Here is a 22,515-nt window from a genome sequence, read left to right as displayed (position 1 = left end):
AATTTTATTTTAATAATGGGAGATGAATGAATCACAGTAAGATGTTTAAGGTAAAACATTTCACTGTTTTTTGTAAGTACTTTTTCAGTATCAGTTAAAGGGAAACTGTTACCACAGTTTGCTTTATCAAGAATCAGGAAGTATTTTGAGGTCAGCATTAGATTAAAACAGTGTTGTTTTGAGCAGAAGACTATATATTTTAGGTATCTGATTCGAAAACATACTTGTCGGAATTGTCTGGCTGGATTAATTTGCTAATTTGATCTTCTTCATCATTTGATGTGATGTCAGTTACTAATAGCACAATTAACTCATCACTAAGTGCTCATATTACTTTAGCATTTTTTATGTCCTTACTAGCTTTTGCTATAATGCTAGGAAATGCTGTGGTTATTTTAGCTTTTGTGGTGGACAAAAACCTTAGACATCGAAGTAGTTACTTTTTTCTTAACTTGGCCATCTCTGACTTCTTTGTGGGTAAGTTTTATATCTTTATTTAAGACAATTTTTTCCAATTTTAATTTATTTCTAAAACCTGAAAGTAACTTTTGTTATTTCAGGGTACTGTGTACAACTGGGAAAAAATAAACAAAAAAAGTTTTAGTATTAAATTTTGGAAGGGTGCTATAAGGCACTGTAAGGGAACGTTATATATATGTAAATCAGTGCTATATGGGAATTTTTCAGCTGAAAACAGTTTATTTTCTTTTTATAGAATAAAGATAAGTTCAGAATAGCCCCAAAATTGTTTTAATGTAAGAGCTACTTGTTTCTGGTGCTATTTTCCTTGTATATTTAGACTTGTAAGTATTCCTCTGTAAGTAAATATCATTTTCTCAGTATCACAGTGTTGGAGTAATAAGAAATTATGTATATGCTAGTAACCAGTACAATCAGAACATGGAATATTCAAATCAATTAAATAATATGGTCAATAGTATTAATTTAATGATATGGTATACAATTTTGTAAAATATACCCAACCGTAAACTACCTTGCATATATCATAGCATTATATAATTTTTAAGAGCCCATAGAAATCAAATCAATTGTTCTTTGAAAATATGCACTATATAATTTTTCACTGCCTGATTATGTTTTTTTTTAGGCGTTTCTAGTCTTATTTAGTCTGGCATATTCAGATTATTTTTGTTTATAGCTACATAAGGTTTACATTTATGTTAAAATGAAATAAACACATAAAATACTTAGTTCATTTCCTGGAACACAATGGTTACTCAATAAGTGTTATTTCCCTTTTTTTTTTTTTAAATTTATCTGCAGATACGGGTCAACCCCCATCTAGGTCACAAATGTTAGTGTAGTATCTACAATGTGTAGTAAGTACTGCTAGGTATGCAAACACTATTAGGTAATCAAGGAATCTATTGAAGATTAGGTTAGTCTCTTCCAGTAAAGTTTTGATGTAGAACAGTAGACAAGAGACATTCAGAAATGACTATAGCAGCATAGAGTAACATGAGACCCCAAGAAGACCTAATGAGTGCTATGGTCACTTGGAGGAGGGATAAAGCACGTTTAGTTAGCAAACAATGGCATTTAACATGAACTTTGAAGGATGGATAGAATTTCCATAGGCAGTGATAGGGCAGAGAGGAGTATTCCAAGAATGAGCAAAGGCATGCTAGTAAAAAATCATTGTGCTTATCTTCTTAAGGGAGAGCTTGGAGCTGGCTGGTGTGCAGATGGGTGCAAGGGGACAGTAGAGATGAAGTTGAAGTCTATACAGTGAGGGCCTTAAATACCAGGGTGAGAGTGGAGTGGAGTTTACTCAGCAGGCCATGTGGAGGATTTTAAGGATTTTAAAACAGGTGAGTGGTTGAAAGGATCAGAGCTTTACTTTAGAGGCATCGGAAGAGCCATAGGAAGTGGGGAAACTGGAGTGTGGGGTGGCATGGTTTCAGAGATGATCCTGCAGCAATGTAGGCAGAAATCATGCAGTTAGAACCTGCGCTAGGATGATTGGAAAGGAGGGCCAGCAGGCAGAGCGGCTAAGGGTGGGGTTGGGCAGGAAAAGAGAAATCTGAGTTCAAGACTGGGCTTCTGAGACTAGGAATAGTATGGCACTCTTCAAAGAAACAGGAAGCATTTGGGCAGGGCAGCTATGTTTCTGATGTTGCATTGAAAGTTCTGGAGAAAAATTCTAGTTGAGGAGATTGATTTAGGAGTCATGGCATAGAAATGACAGATAAAGGCAGCTAACCCTTAAAGAAGTATTGAAAAAATGTAACATCTCCCCGTTTGTTTCCTCAGTTCTGTTCCTTCAGGTAAACATCTGCTGCTTGAATTAAATCCTTCCACATCATTCTCTATGCTCCCATAAACATGTACAAATATACAAGTTTATTTATGTGAACATAGAGAAGGTTCCACTATAAATATATGTCCCTTGCTTCTTCCTTCTTCACAGAATCCTATGACTTTCAGATGACAGTCAGCACTTAAAATAGATGATATGTTTTTACTAATCCAAAGGGAGTGAGGCCCTGACTGCCCCAGTTTTAGGGAGGGACGGGTGAGAGAGCCTGAGCCCTGAAACTTTTGAATAAAGATGGTTCTATGGCTGAGCTTGGTGGCTCACACTTGTAATCCTAGCATTTTAGGAGGCCAAGGTTGGCGGATCACCTGAAGTTAGGAGTTTGAGACCAGCCTGACCAACATGAAGAAACCCCATCTCTACTAAAAATGCAAAATTAGCCAGGCATGGTGGCGCATGCCTGTAATCCCAGCTATTCAGGAGGCTGAGGCAGGAGAATAGCTTGAACCTAGGAGGCGGAGGTTGCTGAGAACTGAGATCGTGCCATTGCATTCCAGCCTGGGCAACAAGAGCGAAACTCTGTCTCAAAAAAAAAAAAATTTTTTTTCTAGATCAAAATGTCTCCATGTCTGGCCCAAGGCCAGAATCATGGCAGTCCCACCCTCAAAGGCTTGAGCTTATCTTTGGGAAATGACCCTGCAGATGTAGTTATTCAGCAGTCATGGTGGTCTCCTCCATCAGCAGGTGGGTGAGGAAATAATTCAGATAATTTCTTTTGCACCTGATTAAAGGAGTCGGGTGCTGGTCAGGTCAGAGTCTCCATTCATCTGCCAGCCTCATCCCTCACATCTCTCCCACCTGGTGCCAGCTTCATCCAGAGGTCTGTATATTTAACGCAGGGCTCATCATGGCACAGTCCCTGGGAGCTTTTTGTAACAGGATGTAAGTTTTCTGCCAATGCTGTTCTTTCTCTTTTGCCATGCTTGGAAGTGAACCTTTCGTCTCTGAGCCTGGAAGAAGGCATGGAGGTGGTGAGCATGCAGGGCAGAACTCATAAGAGGTTTTCTGCAACTGTAAGCCATTGATTCTTAATATTTAGGGTCGTGAGATCCAGTGCTCCAGAGCCATGTGACAATGGCAGGGCAGATTAGAACCTCACATGCGGTTGATACTGTGGCCTTTCTTTCTGATCATCCTCTTCTCCCACGTTTCAGAACTGGCCCTCTGCGGAGAATCTAAATTTGTGGCACCCAAATTGCTAGCTTCTCAGGCTGAATTTATTGTTGAAAACAAAGATTTATTGAGGAAACATTCTAGTACTAGCTATACCAGATGATACATAAATAACACCTCATCTGTACACTATTCTGAGAAACACATACTATCTATATCTCCATCAATATCTCTGAAAGTGTTATCATGTGACCAGTGTTTCCATTTATGGGTAGCTTCTTCTCATCTACATGTGCTGGCATTTGTGGCCTACGTGACCATGTGACAGATGGCTGGATAGGTTCTTCAGGGGATAAAGGTGGTTGCTGCTATCAGAGCCTGAACCAAATGTTCAGGAGGGCAAAGTTTATCTTGATAACTCTATACCCGAGTTCAGGACTCTTTCCTGGCCTTCTGCATTCATCTGCTCAGGCTGCTGTAACAAAATACCCTAGACTGGGCGGCTTAAACAACTGACATTTACTTTCTCACAGTTCTGGAGCGGGGGGCATTTCAAGATTCTGGCCAATTTTTGTTCCTGATGAGGGCTCTCTTTCTGGCTTGCAGATGGCTGCCCTCTACCTGCACCCTCAGGAGGCCTTTCTCTGAGTGTGCAAAGAAAGAGAGAGAGCGAGCTCTCTGCTATCTCTTCCTATAAGGACACCAGTGGATCAGGGCCCTACTCTTCTTAACTTTTTTACCTTTAATTTTTTCCTTAAAGATCTTAGTTCCAAATGTAGCCACATGAGGGGTTAAGGCTCCAACATGTGAATTTGGGTACATACACGTTCAGGCCATAACACCCTCTGTGCACTCACCGTGATCCACACATTCCTCTGGTGGCCCAAAAGATTTACTTGGCATTTTAACTCCTCCCACTTAATTGCCATTTTCTTGTGGAAGATGTAGCTACTTAGCTGGTTTAGAAAGAAGGGACAATACCAGATGGGTGGCAATTTTAGAGCAAACTGGTCTTCCCCATCCTTATCTATTTGTTCATCCAACAATCATTTATTTTAAAGTAGGCACTTTCTGAGGTACTGGGGATAGAGCAGTAAAAATACAGGTGGAAATGCCTGCCCTCGTGATGCTTCTATTTCTACCGGGAGCAGGGGCATGGAGACAGACAATAAACAAGAAAAATAATTAAGTCAAATTATATAGTATTCTAGAGGTTGATAATTCCTACTGAAAAAAGTGCAGAGATGAAGGAGAGGGAGTGTATTGGGGGTGGGGCTGCAATTTTAAACCTTGGAGCTAGAATATGCTGAGAAAGACACATTTAAAGGCCAGGAGCTGTGGCTCACACGTGTAATCCCAGCACTTTGGAAGGCCGAGGCTGGTGGATCACTTGAAGCCAGGAGTTTGAGAACAGCCTGGCCAATATGATGAAACTCTTATCTCTACTAAAAATACACAAATTAATTGGGCATGATGGCACATGCCTGTAATCCCAGCTCCTCAGAAGTCTGAGGCAGGAGAATCACTTGAACCCAGGAGGTGGAGTGCTACTGTACTCCAGCCTGGGTGACAGAGCCAGACTGGACTGCCTCAAAAAATAAACAAAACAAAACAAAGCAAAAAAGAAAGACATTCGAGCAAACAGAAGGTGCCCTTGGGGGAAGAGCATTTCATGCCAAGGAGCAGCAGGTGCACAGGATCTGAGGCGGAAGGGTGTGTGGCGCATTGGAGGCCAGAGGGATGGGGTGGAGTGACTGAGGGGTGAGAAGTAGGAATGGGACTGGGAAAGTGGGGCATATAGTTTGTTTTCTTTCAGTTTCGTCTTAATCTATTCAAGAAACTGGCTCTTAGTTTTACTTATCAACTCCATTTGACCCAAAATCATAATTCCAGAATCGAAGGTGTAGAAACACTTTGGAGTAGGTATATCGGAGGAATGCTTTTTTTGCAACTTCTTTGGAATGAGCCACAGACATCTCTGTTGCTCAACCAGACAGAGGAAATGTGCATTACACAGGTAGAGAAGCATTACAGAGAACGCAGGGTGACAGCACAGCGCGGGGGTTATGAAAATCAAAGGAATACCCCAGAGCCTGTCTCCAGCCAACCACTGTTTCCAGCAGCTCCTACGCTTTACACACCCTTCCTCTTTGGTGTAAATCAGAAAGCGTGTGACAAAGAGCATTTACCTCCCACCTCTCCCCTCACCTCTCAGTCACTGGTGTCTAGAATGCATGACTGGCATCTCTCTTCTTTTTCATTTCTGTGGAAGAAATGAGTGCCAGTGTAGAAAATCCTCATGTTGAGAACATTGAAAAGCACAACCGTGGGCTAAAATATAACAAATGTCTCTGTTTGGTGGATACTTTTATTTCCTTCAGTGCAGATCAGCTTAGATTAACAATTAAAATGCCTATAGTCTCATATTTTTCAAACTGCTAGTCTTGACCCATTATTGGTGACCTACGTTATTTTATTTATTTATTTATTTATTTATTTATTTTTAAGGCAGGGTCTCACTCTGTCACCAAGGCTGGAGTGCAGTGGCGTGATCATGGCTCACTCCAGCCTTGACCTCCCTTGCTCAAGTGATCCTCCTGCCTCAACCTCCTGATTAGCTGGGACTACAGGCATGTGCCACTATGTCCAGCTAATTTTTGTATTTTTTTCTTTGTAGAAATGGGTTTTTTTCCATGTTGCCCAGTCTGGTTTCAAACTCCTGGGCTCAAGTGATCTACCTGCCTCAACCTTCCAAGGTGCCGGAATTATAGGCATGAGCCACCAAGCTCAGCTCATGACCTATTTTATACCATAGACATACACACACTCACCCTAGAGGAGATGAAAGGCACCCTGAGGAAGTTTACTTATCATTGAAAATATAATTGAAACATGAAACAAACAGGTTATTTGAACTACATATAAGAATTGACCACGTAACTCTTCATCTCTACGAGGTCTTGTCTTTCATCTTTGTATGTAAACCTAGGGACAGAATAGTAGGGTTTATTTAGCACTACCTTCCACTGGCTCTGAAACCATGTCATTATAGCCTCATGTGGTCTTATTTTTGAAGAATGCAGGCTTTCCTTCTTCCTTTCCTTTTCCTTTATCTTTGTTATTATTCTTAATGATAGACTAATTTGGTTGTCATATGAAAAAATGGGAATTCCTGGAAGTGCCTGATACATTTGAAGAAACTCAACAAAATAAGATTTAATCTGAGTTTCCACCTAATAGATCATATTCTCAGCAACTAATCACACCTTTGTGAAATGCCAATGCAATTAAAAAACCCTAAAAGCTAAAGGAAAAGGAACCTCGTTTTGTCACTTGTCACGTAAGCAGTTTCTGCACTGACCTGAATCACTGTGGTAGAGCTTATCTATTTGTTCATGCAGTGAAGAGTCATAGGTAAAGTCAGAGGTTCCAAAATCGCATTGCCTGGTTTAACATAAATCTTCTCCACTTGCTAACTGAGAGGACCTTGGTCTAATTGTCTCTTTTCTGAGCTTCAGGTTCTTTAAGTGTTATCTCAGCATGGTCCCTTCCTCACAAAGTTTCTACGAAGAGGAAATGAGGTGACACTTGCAATGCACACAGCACAGGGTCTGCCATATGGTAATTGTGCAAAACATATTGGCTGTTATGAATTTAAGTTAAATGTACAAGTCATTGGCCAACTCTAGAGGTTGCAGGAAACACAGACATTGATTTGTGAGATGGCCCTAATCCTCAGAAGAGGCAGACTCAAAAGATGACCATGATATAAAAGTAGAAGTCATTAATGTATGACAGAGGGAAAGAGGAGCAAAGGACCAGGAAAGTGCAGAGGACAGAGGGGTCACTTCTGCTGAGGAAGCCCCCAGAAAGAGGACATGGAGGAGGTCACTTTTTGGTTTTAGTGAAAAATGAGAAGGAAATGAATTGACTATTTATTTTCTATTTTTATTTTTTTGAGACAGGGTCTCACTCTGTCATCCAGGATGCAGTGCAGTGGTGCAATCTCATCTCACTGCAACCTCCATCTCCTGGGTTCAAGTGATTCTCCTGCCTCAGCCTCCTGAATAGCTGGGATTATAGGTGTGTGCCACCATGTCCGCCTAATTTTTGTATTTTTAGTAGAGACTGGGTTTCACCATGTTGGGCAGGCTGGTCTTGAACTCCTGACCTTGGGTGATCCACCTGCCTCAGCCTCCCAAAGGCTGAGCCACCGTGCCCGGCCTGAATTGACTTTTTAGTAGAAGACAGATGGACATTTTAGGAACAAAGAATGACGATGGCAAAGAAAAAAGGGATGTGAAAATGTGCAATGCGTTTGAGGGAAGGGTGGTCCATCCTGTTTGGGTTAGAGCATGAAAAAATAAACATGATTTATGCTGCCTATGGCTGGAAATACAACACCTGTACTTAATTTGGAAAGTAGAAAGGAGCCATTGAAAGTACGGTCACCCCTTGGTGTCCATGGGGGGTTTGCTCCAGGACTCCCCTTAGATAGCAGAATCCAAGAAAACTGAAGTCCCTGATATAAAATGCTGTAGTAGTTGCATGTAACCTATGCACATCCTCCTGTCTACTTTATTATTATTTGTTATTATTTGTAATAATAGAGATGGGGTTTCACCATGTCTACCAGGCCAGGATCGAACTCCTGGTCTCAAGTGATCCACCCACCTTGGTCTCCCAAAGTGCTGGGATTACAGGAGTGATCCACCACTCCTGGCCCCTCCCATATACTTTAAATCATCTATAGATTACATATAATACCAAAGACAATGTGAGTGCTATGTAAATAGTTGTTATACTGTGTTGTTTAGAGAATAATGACCAGAAGTCATTACCATTACTCAAAGTCTGTCCATGTCCAGTACAGATGCAGTTTTTATCCAAATATTTTCTCTTTGTGATTGGTTGAATCTATAGATGTAGAATCCACAGATAAGGGAGGCCAACTGTACAATGTTCATGACCCTTCTTAGAAAAATGGCATTTAAGGAATGTGTAGAAAATCTGTCCTGAGCTGCTTGATGAAATACCATGAATTTGTAAATTAGAACCAAACCATTTGTAGCGAATTCAGATATGTCATGGTGTTGTGTCACCATTAAAACATGCCCCTTTGTGTTCATTGATCTGCACTAATTTTTTACTCTTCTGTTTTTCCTGTGCAGGTGTGATCTCCATTCCTTTGTACATCCCTCACACACTGTTCGAATGGGATTTTGGAAAGGAAATCTGTGTATTCTGGCTCACTACTGACTATCTTTTATGTACAGCATCTGTGTATAACATTGTCCTCATCAGCTATGATCGATATCTGTCAGTCTCAAACGCTGTAAGTCAAAACATTAATTTATCCCCCTTTGAAGATTATGTAAATGTACATGTTGGATTCCCAAGCAAAAATCCTTTTAAGCCTAATTTTTAATTTAATTGACAGACCTTGGAGGAGCCCTTTCCTTGGAGGAGCCCTCTCCTCTACTCAGTAGATATACTGAGACCTGAATATATTCCTTGGAATGGAACTTGGAGGGCAGTAGAAAGAACCCCAGACTTTGAAGTGTGATGAGAAAATCAATTCTGAATGGCCAAAGGAAAAGACAGTATACAGGGAAGCTACAGTTTACATAGTGGGACCAGCCAGAAAGATCAAGTCCTCATGCCATTTAGAACCCATGCCCAGGAAGCCAGAACTTACTCAAGATTTGGAATAGCCTCATCTATGAGTTAGTGGAAATTCTTAAGTCAGCTAAATTTCTCAGCAATGGAACAAAGGAGAAAATAAGGTTGAAGTACGGACGAGGGGGCCACAGAAATATGGGGCAGTGATCTAAAACCTTTGAGGCCTATGTGGGAAACTTCCTTCACTCCCATCTCCCTTCACTCCCCTTAGATAGCAGAATCCAAGAAAACTGAAGTCCCTGATATAAAATGCTGTAGTAGTTGCATGTAACCTATGCACATCCTCCTGTCTACAGGACCCAACTCTTTGGGTGGCTACTGTGTGACAGGCATCTTTCTGAGTGCTGGGTTACAGAAGTGAATATGCAGAGTCTCTATTTTATCTTCTTTTGAACTTTTGTTTTGGGTTCAGGGGATATGTATTCAGGTTTGTTATAGGAATAAGCTGCATGTTGTGGCGGTTTTGGTGTGGAGAGTATTTTGTCACTTGGGTAATGAGCATAGTATCTGATAGGCAGTCTTTTTAATCCTCTTCCTCCTCCCACCCAGCACCCTCAGGTAGGCCCCAGTATCTGTTGTTTCTTTTTTGTGTGAGTCTCTATTTTTGACGAGCATAGTCATCTACGTGGAGGTAGATCCAGGAACACGTGGGTTCAGTACAATGGACCAAATGCTGTGCTGCGAGCCTTGAGAGGACAGTGACAACTCTAGCCTGGGAGGATTGTGCAGCTGGAGGTTGACAGGATCAGAAAGTGTATCAGATCAGGCAAAGGTAAACTACTGTGACAAATTGACTCTAAAATGTGGAGGCTTAAGCAAGATAAAAGTTTATTTTCCTCTCACACAACAGTCCATGAAAGGGTGCATTCTCTGCTCTAGGAACTCATCCAGGAACCTTGCTGGCAGGTGGCTCTGCACCTTCTAGGGCAGGGACTGGCAAACCTTCACTATAAAAAGCCAGATAGCAAATATTTTTGGCTTTGTAGGACCTACTGTTTCCATTGCAACTGCTCAAATGTACCATTGTATCCCCCAAACAGCCATAGATAATACATACAAAAAATGTACTTGGCTCTGTTTCAATAAAACTTTATTTACCCAGATAGGTGTACTCTGTCACCCAGGCTGGAATGCAATGGCATGATCTTGGCTCACTGCAACCTCTGCCTCCCAGGTTCAAGTGATCCTCCTGCCTCAGCCTCCTGAGTAGCTGAGATTACAGGTGAGCACCATCACACCTGGCTAATTTTTGTATTTCTAGTAGAGATGGGGTTTCAGTGTGTTGGCCAGGCTGATCTCGTACTCCTGACCAGATGATCCGCCTGCCTCTGCCTCCCAAAGTGCTGGGGTTACAGGCATGAGCCACTGCATCTAGCCCATATTTGTTTCATGGACAGTAGTTTTCTGGCCTCTGCTTTAGGCCATTCTCCTCTGCATGGTCAAAGTCAGGTTGTTGTCATACTAGGTTCTGGACAGGAAGGGGAAAAGGAAGAAGTTCAGAGCAAGTGATTTTTCTTTTAACCAAATAGTGCAGAGTCACACAGTCATTTCCACTTACATTTAATTGGTGAAACTTAGTCCCATCTTGCCACAAAGGAAGCTGGGAAACTCAAGTTGAGCCACCACATAGTCAGGAAGGAGGAGAGAATGGATGTGGGAGGGCAGCCAGCTGTGTCTCCCCTTAGCATTGGGTACTTCACTGGTGCCAGGGTCCACTGCAGTTTGTATTGTATGCAGAGAGCGCAGATCAGCTTAGATTAACAATTCAAATGCCTAAAGTCTTATATTTTTCAAACTGCTAGCCTTGACCCATTATTGATTTATGAAATCAGTTTAGTGGGTTGTGACCTTTGTTTTCAGTGAAAAAATATGGAATGAAACAGAATAGAACAGCTGAGCATGGTGGCTCACACCTGTAATCCCAGCACTTTGGAAGGCCAAGGTGGGTGGATATCTTGAGGTCAGGAGTTGGAGACTAGCCTGGTCAATAGGTGAAACCCCATCTCTACTAAAAATTCAAAAAAATTAGCCAGGCATGGTGGTGCTTGCCTACAATCCCAGCTACTTGGGAGGGTGAGGCAGGAGAATTGCTTGAACTTGGGAGGTGGAGGTTGCAGTCAGCTGAGATTGCACCATTGCATTCCAGCCTGGGTGTCACAGCAAGACTCCATCTCAAAAAAAGAAAAAAAAAATGGAATAGAACAAAATAAAAAATTAGAAGACATCAGAGTATCTTGTACATAAGAAAAGGAAATACTGTTTTATGAATACTTCCATCTGTGTTCTTGGTTATGATATATAATATATTTTTTACTTTAGATCACAGTCAAGTGTTTGAAAAACAGTGCTCTAATTCAGAATCTTTCCCATTTGCACTTTACATTTTTTCCTTTCTTTCTGGGTTAACATTTCTTTTTAATCTCCACTGGATGTTCCTAGGGCTTCCTTATCTGGATGGCTCAGCTTTTGAATTTACTTTCAGGTTCGGGGGCAGAAAAGGGACAGCTTACCCAGCTGGGCAAAGTCCTTAGAGGTTACAGAGAGATGAGGGATGATGCCCAGAGGGAATTAGACTTTCTTTTTGTTTATTATTATTATTTTTAATTTTTATTTCTTTGAAACAGAAATAAAATTTATTTCTCACTCTTTCCCCCAGGCTGGAGTGCAGTGGCACAATCTCGGCTCACTGCAAACTCTGCCTCCTGGGTTCAAGCCATTCTCCTGCCTCAGCTTCCTGAGTAGATGAGATTACAGGTGCACACCACCACGCCCAGCAAATTTTTGTATTTTTAGTAGAGAAGAGGTTTTGCCATGTTGGCCAGGGTGATTTCTTTTGACCTCAAGTGATCCGCCTGCCTTGGCCTCCCAAAGTGCTAAGATTACAGGCGTGAGCCACCATGCCTGGCGTGTTTTTTGTTTTTAAATCCTAGTCTTGCCCCAAGGAATTCCCCTGGCAATTCAGGCTATAAACTTGATGAGGGATGGGTTGGCTAGATCCTGGGTCCCCTGTGCACAGCACAGAGTAGAATATATAGGGTTCCACAAATGAATGTATGGGTGCTGGCAGGGATGCTCAGGTAGGCCTTGTACCTCTGTTGGCGAATAGTTCAAATGCAGCCATGTGAAAACAGAAGGAAGCCTTCAAAGACCACTGGGAGCCTATAGGAAGCAGCAGTGGGGAAGCTGAACCCTTACTATAGCTGAAAGTAAGAAAGGGGAAAGGGATGGATGGCCTGGAAAATGGAAATCTGACAATAATTTGGAAAAGAAAAGCTCAGTGCAGGTGGAGCACATAATTACAGTCCTCAGAGAGGTTTTCTGGAGGGGCAGATTCCATGTGGCTGAAGTCAGAGTTGGGTGAGGAAGGAGAACAGCAGCTCTTCATGATAGCTGGAGGGAATGAGAATTAAAATGTACATAGAGGCTGGGCATGGTACATAGAGGTGGCTCACGCCTGTAATCCCAGGGCTTTGGAAGGCTGAGACTGGCAGATCACTTGAGGTCAGGAGTTCGAGATCAGCCTGCCCAACATGGCAAAACCCAGTTTGTACTAAAAATACAAAAATCAACTGGGCTTGGTGGCGGGCGCCTGTAATTTCAGCTACCCAGGAGGCTGAGGCAGGAATTTGAACCTAAAAGGTGGAGGCTGCAGTGAGCCGAAATTAGACCACTGCACTCCAGCCTGGGTGACAGAGAGAGACTCCGTCTCAAAAAAAAAAAAAAAAAAAAAAAAGCCAGGCATGGTGGCTCATGCCTGCCATCCCAGCACGTTGGGAGGCTGAGGCAGGTGGATCACCTGAGGTTGGAAGTTCAAGACCAGCCTGACCAACATGGAGAAACCCCGTCTCTAATAAAAATACAAAATTAGCTGGGTGTGGTGGCACATGCCTGTAATCCCAGCTACTTGGGAGGCTAAGGCAGGAGAATTGCGTGAACCTGGGAAGTGGAGGTTGTGGTGAGACAAGATCATGCCATTGCACTCCAGCCTGAGCAATGAGAATGAAACTCCGTCTCAAAAAAAAAATTGTACACAGAATTAAGGTAGTAAAAGAAGGGTATTTCTTTACTGGCAGGAGAAGAAAGAAACTTGACAGTAAAATCAAGACCACAGGAAATCCTTCCCTGGGAGGACTCGCTGGGACATGATGCTTGTTGCTAGGGCTACCATAACAAGACCACAAACGGGGTTGCTGAAAACAACAGGAATTTATTCTCTCCCATTTCTGAAGACTAGACATTTAAAATCAAGGTGCTGACAGAGCCATCCTTTCTTGGAAGGCTCCGGGACACCTTGTTCTGTGTCTGTCTTTAACTTCTGGTGTTGCCAGCAACCCCTGGCATTCCTTGGCTTATAGATGTGTTCCTCCAGTCTTTACCTCTGTTGTAATGTGGTGTTCTCTCCCTGGGTCTGTGTCTGTGTCTCTGTTTTCTCTTCTTATAAGGACATATTGGATAGAGTGACCCCTAATTCAGTATGAGCTCATCTTGATTACATCTGCAAACACCATATTTCCAAATAAGGCCACATTCATAGGTACTGAGGGGTTTAGGACATCACCATACCTTTTTGTAGGACACAATTTAACCCACAACAGGCATTTAGAATGGTCCTGAAATCCACCTCATTATTATCACCAAGTTCTAGTAGGCTGCTCAGCCTCTCGAAAAAAAACCCTGATTGACGGAAGGTATGGACATTTTATTGGGGTGGGGCAAAAAGTAGAGTAAGAGACAGTGTCCTGAATAATGGACATATTCTGTAGTGGGCAAGAACTAGGCCACTGCGGGATTTCAGGGACACCACTCCATGCAGCCTGAGTCCAGATTCAACCAATGCTTGAGCTGTCTATCTTTCAAACATGCTCCCTGGAGATGCGGAGATCAGCATCCTCTTCACAGCTCCTTGGCTGTCCATTATCTCAATTGACCTTATGCATAATGGAAGAGAGATCATTTTCCAACATATTGTGTTGTATCATTACCAAGGCTGAGCAGAGCAATTAGAAAACTAAACACAGCTTTAGGACCATCTGGGTATTGTTACCATCTTCATAATCATTAGATTTAGTGCAAGAGATGTATTAATTAGTGGCACAGGAAGCAGAAGGCCAAAAAAAGTGTATCACATATGAGAGCTTGTGGTCAGCACCATAGGCATTTTAACTTAGCCTCAGAAAAACACAACAAACCCACCTCCCTATCGTTAAAAAAAAAAAAACTGTTTTAAATTATTAACTAGCTTTCTTTTACCTCCAGCCAGTAGAGGTATGATCCAACAAAGCCTGTATGATCCAACAAAGAAAGCACGCTGGGCAATGTTGCACCCCTTTAAAACCACTGCAGAATGAGACTCAAACACTCACAGAAAAAATATGACACAAGAAATAGAAAAAGGGGGCATGCTCCAATTACATGGGTAGATCAGTGTTTTTCCCTGTGAGTGAGGAAATCAGAGAAACATGGAACATATGAGCTGAAAGGAACCTAATTTTTTTTTTTTGAAACCTTACTAATTTAAATAAGGTTCAGAGAGGTTGTCTGTTCCAGGTTGCCTTAAAGAATTCCTTATCACTCATATACAGTGATTGGTCTTAGGTGTCTTTAGATTTAGAAGACATTATTAAAGATTTTAGGATTGACATAAGGATTTCGGATCCTGTCATCAGAGGGCAGTCCTCACTCATAGAATCTCATTATTCTTTATGGAAGCCTGTCCTTGTGACCAAATGGAGTTAGAATATTCTTCATCCTTAAAAAAGACAGTGGCACTAGCCACAGTCGTGTCTCTCAAAGTGGATAGCCATCACGGCTTTAACATTGTATTTTTCAGATGGAAAGGCTTGCACAAAGAAGGGACGTGGGTGGGCTGGGTGAGCTCAAGTTTATTATCGCAGCATTTTGAGAGGCTGAGACACGAGGATCACTTGAATCCAGGAGTTTGAGACCAGCATGGGCAACATAGTGAGACACTGTCTCTACAAATTACAAAAAAATGTAGCCAGGTGTGGTGGTGTACATCTGTGGTCCTAGCCACTTGGGAGGCTGAAGCAGGAGGATGACTTGATCCTAGGCAGCCTAGGCACAGCTGCAGTGAGCTGTGATTGTGCCACTGCACTGCAGCCTGGGCAACAGGACAAGGCCTTGTCACAAACAAAACAAACATCAGGAAGCGACTTGGTAATGCCTAATAGCAATGTGGTATTTATCTGCAGCTGGTTTAAAAATCTTTTTTGGGCTGGGTGTGGTGGCTCACACCTGTAATCCCAGCATTCTGGGAGGCTGAGGTGGGCAGATCACCTGAGGTCAGGAGTTTGAGACCAGCCTGGTCAACATGGTGAACAATCATCTCTACTAAAAATATAACAATTAGCCAGGTGTGGAGGCAGGCACCTGTAATCCCAGCTATTCAGGAGGCTGAGGCAGGAGAATTGCTTGAACCTGGGAGGCAGAGGTTGCAGTGAGCCGAGATCACACCATCGCACTCCAGCCTGGGTGACAAGTATGAAACTCCATCTAAATAAAATAAAATAAAATAAAAGTATTTTTTTCTGTGATTAATCTTCTTGGGAGTGATAAGAATCCTTTCTCTTTTTGATTCCACCTTGAAGTCTCAGCAAAAACTACAGAGTAGATTCTTTCTGAATATTGGAATCAGATAAGGCAATGAATTTCAAACTTTTTTGACTGTGACTACCGTGAGAAATGCATTTGGCACTGTGATTCAGAGAAACAGCATTTCTCCTTACATATGTGTATCTCTGTTTCCAAAGATATATTGCTTTGTTTGATGAAACATCATCAAAAACACCTACCCTCACTATGTGTGATGCATTCTGATATCAACTACTCTATTTCATTAAAATGCTTCAGCCTGCAGATTGAGCAATACTGTGGGAAGGTGTGCCCAACTTCAGTTGTTTGATATTCATATTAGTGTCAATTAGGAAAAACTGCTTTCTTATTTTAGACATTGGCCTTGATATTTTCTATAGTATCAGAGATTTAACCTTGAAGGTTACAGTCTTCTCCCCTGAAAACCATTAAGAAAGTTTGCATCTTGGCCCAGGCTCCACCGAAGTCGAACTGTCTGCCCTGGTCCACATTATGATACCCAGATTAGTTAATGTCTCCATCCTTGCACATCCCCGAAATTTCTAAGGGCCTATGAGATACTTTATACATTCAGTATGCATTTATTATATTGAAAATAATTTGTTTGGTCTCTTCTAGGTTTCTTACAGAACTCAACACACTGGGATCTTGAAGATTGTCATTCTGATGGTGGCCGTTTGGGTGCTGGCCTTCTTAGTGAATGGGCCAGTGATTCTAGTTTCAGAGTCCTGGAAGAAAGAAGATAATGAATGTGAACCTGGATTTTTTTCAAAATGGTACATCCTTGCCATCACATCAGTCTTGGAATTCCTGATCCCAGTCACCTTAGTCGCTTATTTCAACATGAATATTTATTGGAGCCTGTGGAAGCGTGATCATCTCAGTAGGTGCCAAAGCCGTCCTGGACTGACCACTGTCTCTTCCAACATCTGTGGACACTCATTCAGAGGTAGACTATCTTCAAGGACATCTCTTCCTGCAGTGACAGAAGTGGCGGCATCCCTTCATTCAGAGAGACAGAGGAGAAAGAGCAGTCTCATGTTTTCCTTAAGAACCAAGATGAATAGCAATAGAATTGCTTCCAAAATGGGTTCCTTTTCGCAATCAGATTCTGTATCTCTTCACCAAAGGGAACATGTTGAACTGCTTAGAGCCAGGAGATTAGCCAAGTCCCTGGCCATTCTCTTAGGGGTTTTTGCTGTTTGCTGGGCTCCGCACTCTCTGTTCACAATTGCTCTCTCATTTCACTCCTCAGCAACAGCTCCTAAATCAGTTTGGTACAAAATTGCATTTTGGCTTCAGTGGTTCAATTCCTTTGTCAATCCTCTTTTGTATCCATTGTGTCACAAGCGCTTTCAAAAGGCTTTCTTGAAAATATTTTGTATAAAAAAGCAACTTCCACCATCACCACACCGGTCAGTATCTTCTTAAAGACAGTTTTCTCACTTCTGTAAACTTTAGTCTCAATCTCACCAAAAGGAATTGGATCTGACCTTTATCTTATCCTTTCCATTCTACCAACAAATCTGTACTTTGAAGTCAATGGAAAATTACTCCAGTGAATAATAGCAGTATAATGAATTGACAATATTTTTGTAAACTTGTGGCCATAATAGTACTATGTTGTTCTTAGTCATCACCTCTTCCTTATCTTTTAGATGTTAATATCATGTTGACTACAAAAAAAATCCCCAAAATCCAGTTTTTGTTTTCTATGTTCCACGTATAATACAGTCTTAAGTGAATTTCTCTTTTTTATTTTGTAGTAATAGAAACTTATCCAGTTTGAAAATCATTCCCTAAAGCATGCACTAGGAAAAAGAGCCTCCTGGCTGGGACTGCCCAACTCTCTTCTGATCAGTGGGTGGGCGAGGTGGGGTTTGAGCTGGCAAGGGCAGGGAACAGGAATATGCCCAAGTGAGCTCCTGTGTGTTTCCAGATTTCATATTCCTAATTCCAGGAAGGGAGAAAGCATAGTGTGGGAGAGGGAAGAGCTGATGACTGCCGCTCTCAAAGGTCCTCAGTAAAATTATTTTGGAGGCACTGGTGGTCACAGGATCAGAAAGCAAGGGATAGACAATGGTCACCAATGGTTGAAAGTACAGCTTGTCCCTTTTCTTCCTGTTCTCTTCTTCCAGCTTCCACATCAGCTTCTTTTTGTTAGAAAATATGGAAGAGGAAGGCTAAGAGATGGTGAAGGGACTACATGATTAAACTAGACAGACCTGGTATACAGTCACTGAGCTGGTAGATGTCAATAATAATTATTTTTAAAAATGTTAATTTAAGGGAGTGTCTTGCTCTGTCTCCCAGGCTGGAGTGTAGTAATGCAATCATAGCTCACTGTGGCCTTGAACTCCTTGGCTCAAGCAATCCTCCTGCCTCAGCCTCCCAAGTATCTAGGACTACAGGCACTCACCACCACACCTGGATAATTAAAAAATTATTTTTGTAGTGATGAAGTCTCACTGTGTTGCCCAGGCTAGATGTCAATAATTATTTTTTTAAAAAACATAACAAAAAAATTTTTTTTAACAGATTCTTTCTCTGTTACCCAGGCTGGAGTGCAGTAGCATTGTCAGGGCTCACCACATCCTCTGCCTCCCAGGTTCAAGCAATTCTTGTGCCTCAGCCACCTGAGTAGCTGGGATTACAGGTGCATGCCACCATGCATGGCTAATTCTTATATTTTTAGTAGAGATGGGGCTTTGCCATGTTGGCCAGGCTGGAAGTTTTTTATTTTGATAAGACAGGATCTCGTCATGTTGCCCAGCCTTTTCTCAAACTCCTGGCATGAAACAGTCCTCCCGCCTTGGCCTCCCAAAGTGCTGGGATTATAGGCATCAGCCACCATAATAATTATTGCCTGGATGTCAATTATTATTTTAAAAGATTGTTGTATTTATGTAATGTCTTTAATGCATTTACTCAATATTTTACATTGCATTGTTCAGAGTTATTCCTTTATTATTTGGTTAGTATAGGTTAGATTTTACTGATGAAATCACATTCACATAGTTTGGTGATGTTTTGTCCTTTTAAAAAATTTTCTTTTGAGATGGGGTCTTGCTCTGCTGCCCATGCAGGAGTGCATGGTGTGCTCTCAGCTCACTGCAGCTCATGCTGGCTCCAGCAGGCTCCTACTTCAGCCTCCGGAGTAGCTGGGACCACAGGCACTTGCTACCATGCCCCACTAAAATTTCTTCAATTGTTCTCTTTCTTGAAGTGTTCTCTGTCTGTCCTTGTCACAAAATTTCATTTTTTTCTCATAGTTCATTTCATCTTTCCTGTAAGATTTTATTGGTGTTTCTTTTATAATTTTGCAGTGCTTATACAATTTAGTCATTTTTCTGTTTCTTAGAAACTTTAAGTCTTTGATTAACTTCAAACACTAAAATAAGAAAGTCTCGTAAGTACATGAGTGCTTAGAAATGTACCGAACTTTTATATACTCTTACGCCTTACATCAAAGTTCAATATGAGAAATACGTGTTTAACATTCAATAGTAATTTGAAAATTTTGAGAAATAAACTCTCTCAAGTACACACAGTTTTATAAACTTGCTACTTGTCTGCTGTTGATTTTAACATTTATATAAATTAGTAGTTGTGGATTTCATGTGATGACTGGGGGCTTGAATGTTCATGGAATGGGGTGGTCCTATGAAAACTTTTTCCAGTTGAACCCTAGGGAGTGCATGCCTAAGTATTTACATGTATTTTCTACAGTATATATAAAATATAATATATATTATATTTCATTCAATCTAAGATGCTGTCAAGAAAAGACATATTGTTATTTTATTTACTGTATTAGTCCATTTTCATGCTGCTGATAAAGACATACCTGAGGCTGGGAAGAAAAAGAGATTTAATGGACTTACAGTTACATATGGCTGGGGAGGTCTCACATCAGGGTGGAAGGCAAGGAGGAGCCAGTCACTTCTTACATGGGTGGTGGCAGGCAAAGAGAGAGGGCTTGTGCAGGGGAACTTTTGTTTTTAAATGCATCAGATCTTGTGAGACTCATTCACTATCACAAGAACAGTGTGGAAAAGACCCACTGCCGTAATTCAATCACCTCCTGCAGGGTTCCTCCCACAACACATGGGAATTGTGGGAGTTACAATTCAGGATGAGATTTGGGTGGGGAGACAGCCAAGCATTATAAAAGAGAAAATGCTGCAAATTGTCTGATAGAATACTTTAAAAAAATCACATTGACGATAAGCTTCATTCTGATTTTAGAGTTCAGAAGTAGACAATATGTGTCTTAGAAGTGATGGAATATGATATGTGTGTGATAAATGAACTGAATGAAGCTAATCTACGAAACGAGAGTTTGAAGAGTAAATCCTATGATGGTACATGTGTGTGTTCATTAAACAAGTGTTTACTGAGGGTCTATCATGTATTGGCCACTTACTGTTAAAATGCCTATGAACCATGCCAGTAAGGTTTAGATTCTCCAGGAACAGGAATTTTACTTTGGGGTTCTTTTAGTACACTACCAGGCACACCATAGATGCTCAGTAGATGCTTACTGAAAAGGCATAGCATACTTGAGGCATTTTCATTCAAATGGAAGGTGAATCCCAGCTTTAAAATTTCAGTATTTAAAATTTGCACTAGAGGAATTTTAAAATATGTTTTCCATTATAATAAAAGCAATGTGTACTTATTGTAAGAAGAAAAGACATTACTACAACAATTCCTATATACAAGGTGTAGCCGTAATTATTAGTTCAGTGAATGTATTAGTTTGTTCTAGCATTGCTATAAAGAACTACCTAAGACTGTGTAATTTATAAAGGAAAGAGGTTTAATTGTCTTACAGGTCATCAGGCTGTACAGTAAACATGTCTGCGAGGCCTCAGGAAGCTTACAATCATGGCAGAAGGTGAAGACGAAGCAGACATGTCTTACATGGCCAGAGCAGAAGGTAGAGAGAGAAAGGGAAGGTGCTACACTCTTTTAAACAACCAGGTCTGTTGAGAACTCACTATCATGAGACCAGAAATAGTGAAATCTGCCCCCATGATCCAGTCACCACCAGGCCTCAACTCCAACATGGGGGGTTACAATTTGACATGAGATTTAGGCGGGTACACAAATTCAAACCGTATCAGTGTAGATGTTTCTAAATTAAAAAAAAAACAACTATAATGTAATCTCGTTTTTTTTGGAAACATATATTTGCACGTATAAATTTCTAAAGATATCTTCAGGCAAATGGTTTTATAAAATGAGGTCTTCTGTTCTAGGCTGAGTAATCACTGCCCTCTCCCCCAAACATGGCTGGCTTATAAAATCTGATTTTTAAATATTTGTTTGCTCCTCTTAAATGCAGGATCCAAATCCACTGGCATAATTGGCAGAATATTCCTAAGAATATTGGCTCCTAAGTATTGGCTTCCGTTGGTATGTATAGAAATGGACTCCTGAAGAGTGAAGAGGGCTTTGGGATATAAATGCTGATTAGGAATGACACTGCAGGTCAAGTGGGTTTTTTTTGCTGTTGTTGTTGTGTTTCAAGATGGAGGCTTGCTCTGTCGTCCAGGCTGCAGTGCAATGGTGTGATCTCGGCTCACTGCAATCTCTGTCTCCTGGGTTCAAGCAGTTCTCCTGCCTCAGCCTCCTGAGTAGCTGGGATTACAGGTGCCCACCACCATGGCCTGCTAATTTTTATATTTTTAGTAGAGATGGGGTTTTGCCATGTTTGTCATGCTGGCCATGAACTCCTGACCTCAGGCAATCCACCCACGTCGGCCTCCCAAAGTGCTGGGATTACAGTTGTGAGCAACTGTTGTCCACTGGTCAAGTGTTTTTATGAGTCATGAAGCTTTCAACATAAGTAGCTGAAGTATCCTAAGAGAGATTTTTTTCTTTTTTTTTTGAGACGGAGTCTCACTCCATTGCCCAGATTGGAGTGCAGTGGTACAATCTTGGCTCACTGCAGCCTCTGCCTCCTGGTTCAAGAAATTCTGCTGTCTCAGCCTCCCTAGTAGCTGGGATTACAGGCACCTGCCACCACACCCAGCTAATTTTGGTATTTTAGTAGAGAGGGAGTTTCACCATGTTGGCCAGGCTGGTCTTGAACTCCTGACCTCAGGCGATTCACCCACCTTGGCTTCCCAAAGTGCTGGGATTACAGGCATGAGCCATGGCAGTCGGCTCTAATAGGGATTTTACAGAGTTGTTTTTGTGGATTTTTGGTACCAATTTTCCTGTAGTAAAGATCTTTGTATTTGAAGAAACTCTTTTTTACATTATGATTTCAGAAAAAGAAATTCTAGCATACAAAGTAAATTTTTATTGTAATAATTGCTGTCAGTCAAAGTTGAATGAAGGAAAGAGAAACCGTGTTAATTATTTTAAGCAGAAGGAATTTAATACAGGGAATTGGTTAACCCAGAGATTAATACTCTGAGAAAACAGCTAACATCTTTAGGAATTGAGAGAATATAAGGGGAGAAATGATGTCGGCAAAATCTAGGATCTTGGAGAAGTCTCTGGAGGGCTGATGCTTGGATTTCTTTGTTTCTTTTTTCTTTTTTTTCCTTTTTTAAAATTTATTATTTTATTTTATTGCATTTTAGGTTTTGGGGTACATGTGAAGAACATGCAAGATTGTTGCATAGGTACACATGTGGCAGTGTGATTTGCTGCCTTCCTCCCCATCACCTATATCTGGCATTTCTCTCCATGCTATCTGTCCCCATCTCTGCACCCCCCACTGACCCTCCCCTATTTCCCCCCAACAGACCCCA

The 22,515-nt window shown here is 41.4% G+C and overlaps 1 protein-coding gene across 2 annotated transcripts; it reads left to right on the top strand.

Moving 5' to 3' along the window:
- Positions 1–19,282, top strand: HRH4 (histamine receptor H4). 2 transcript variants are annotated; one of them, XM_017498407.2, is made up of 3 exons: positions 1–477; positions 8,623–8,786; positions 13,207–13,382. In XM_017498407.2, the coding sequence occupies exons 1-3, from the start codon at positions 285–287 to the stop codon at positions 13,222–13,224; spliced, it is 375 nt and encodes a 124-aa protein (XP_017353896.1). In that variant the 5' UTR covers positions 1–284; the 3' UTR covers positions 13,225–13,382. The 2 variants fall into 2 exon arrangements, with proteins under 2 accessions (XP_017353896.1, XP_017353889.1); XM_017498400.2 differs by lacking the exon at positions 13,207–13,382 and adding an exon at positions 16,364–19,282 and having other exon boundaries at positions 186–477.
- Positions 19,283–22,515: the final 3,233 nt, after the last annotated feature.

This window comes from Cebus imitator, unplaced genomic scaffold (assembly GCF_001604975.1).
Source record: "Cebus imitator isolate Cc_AM_T3 unplaced genomic scaffold, Cebus_imitator-1.0 Scaffold12, whole genome shotgun sequence".
Taxonomy (NCBI): domain Eukaryota; kingdom Metazoa; phylum Chordata; class Mammalia; order Primates; family Cebidae; genus Cebus; species Cebus imitator.
The sequence above is the reverse complement of the archived record's forward strand: the minus strand, read 5'-3'. Positions and strand labels throughout refer to the sequence as shown.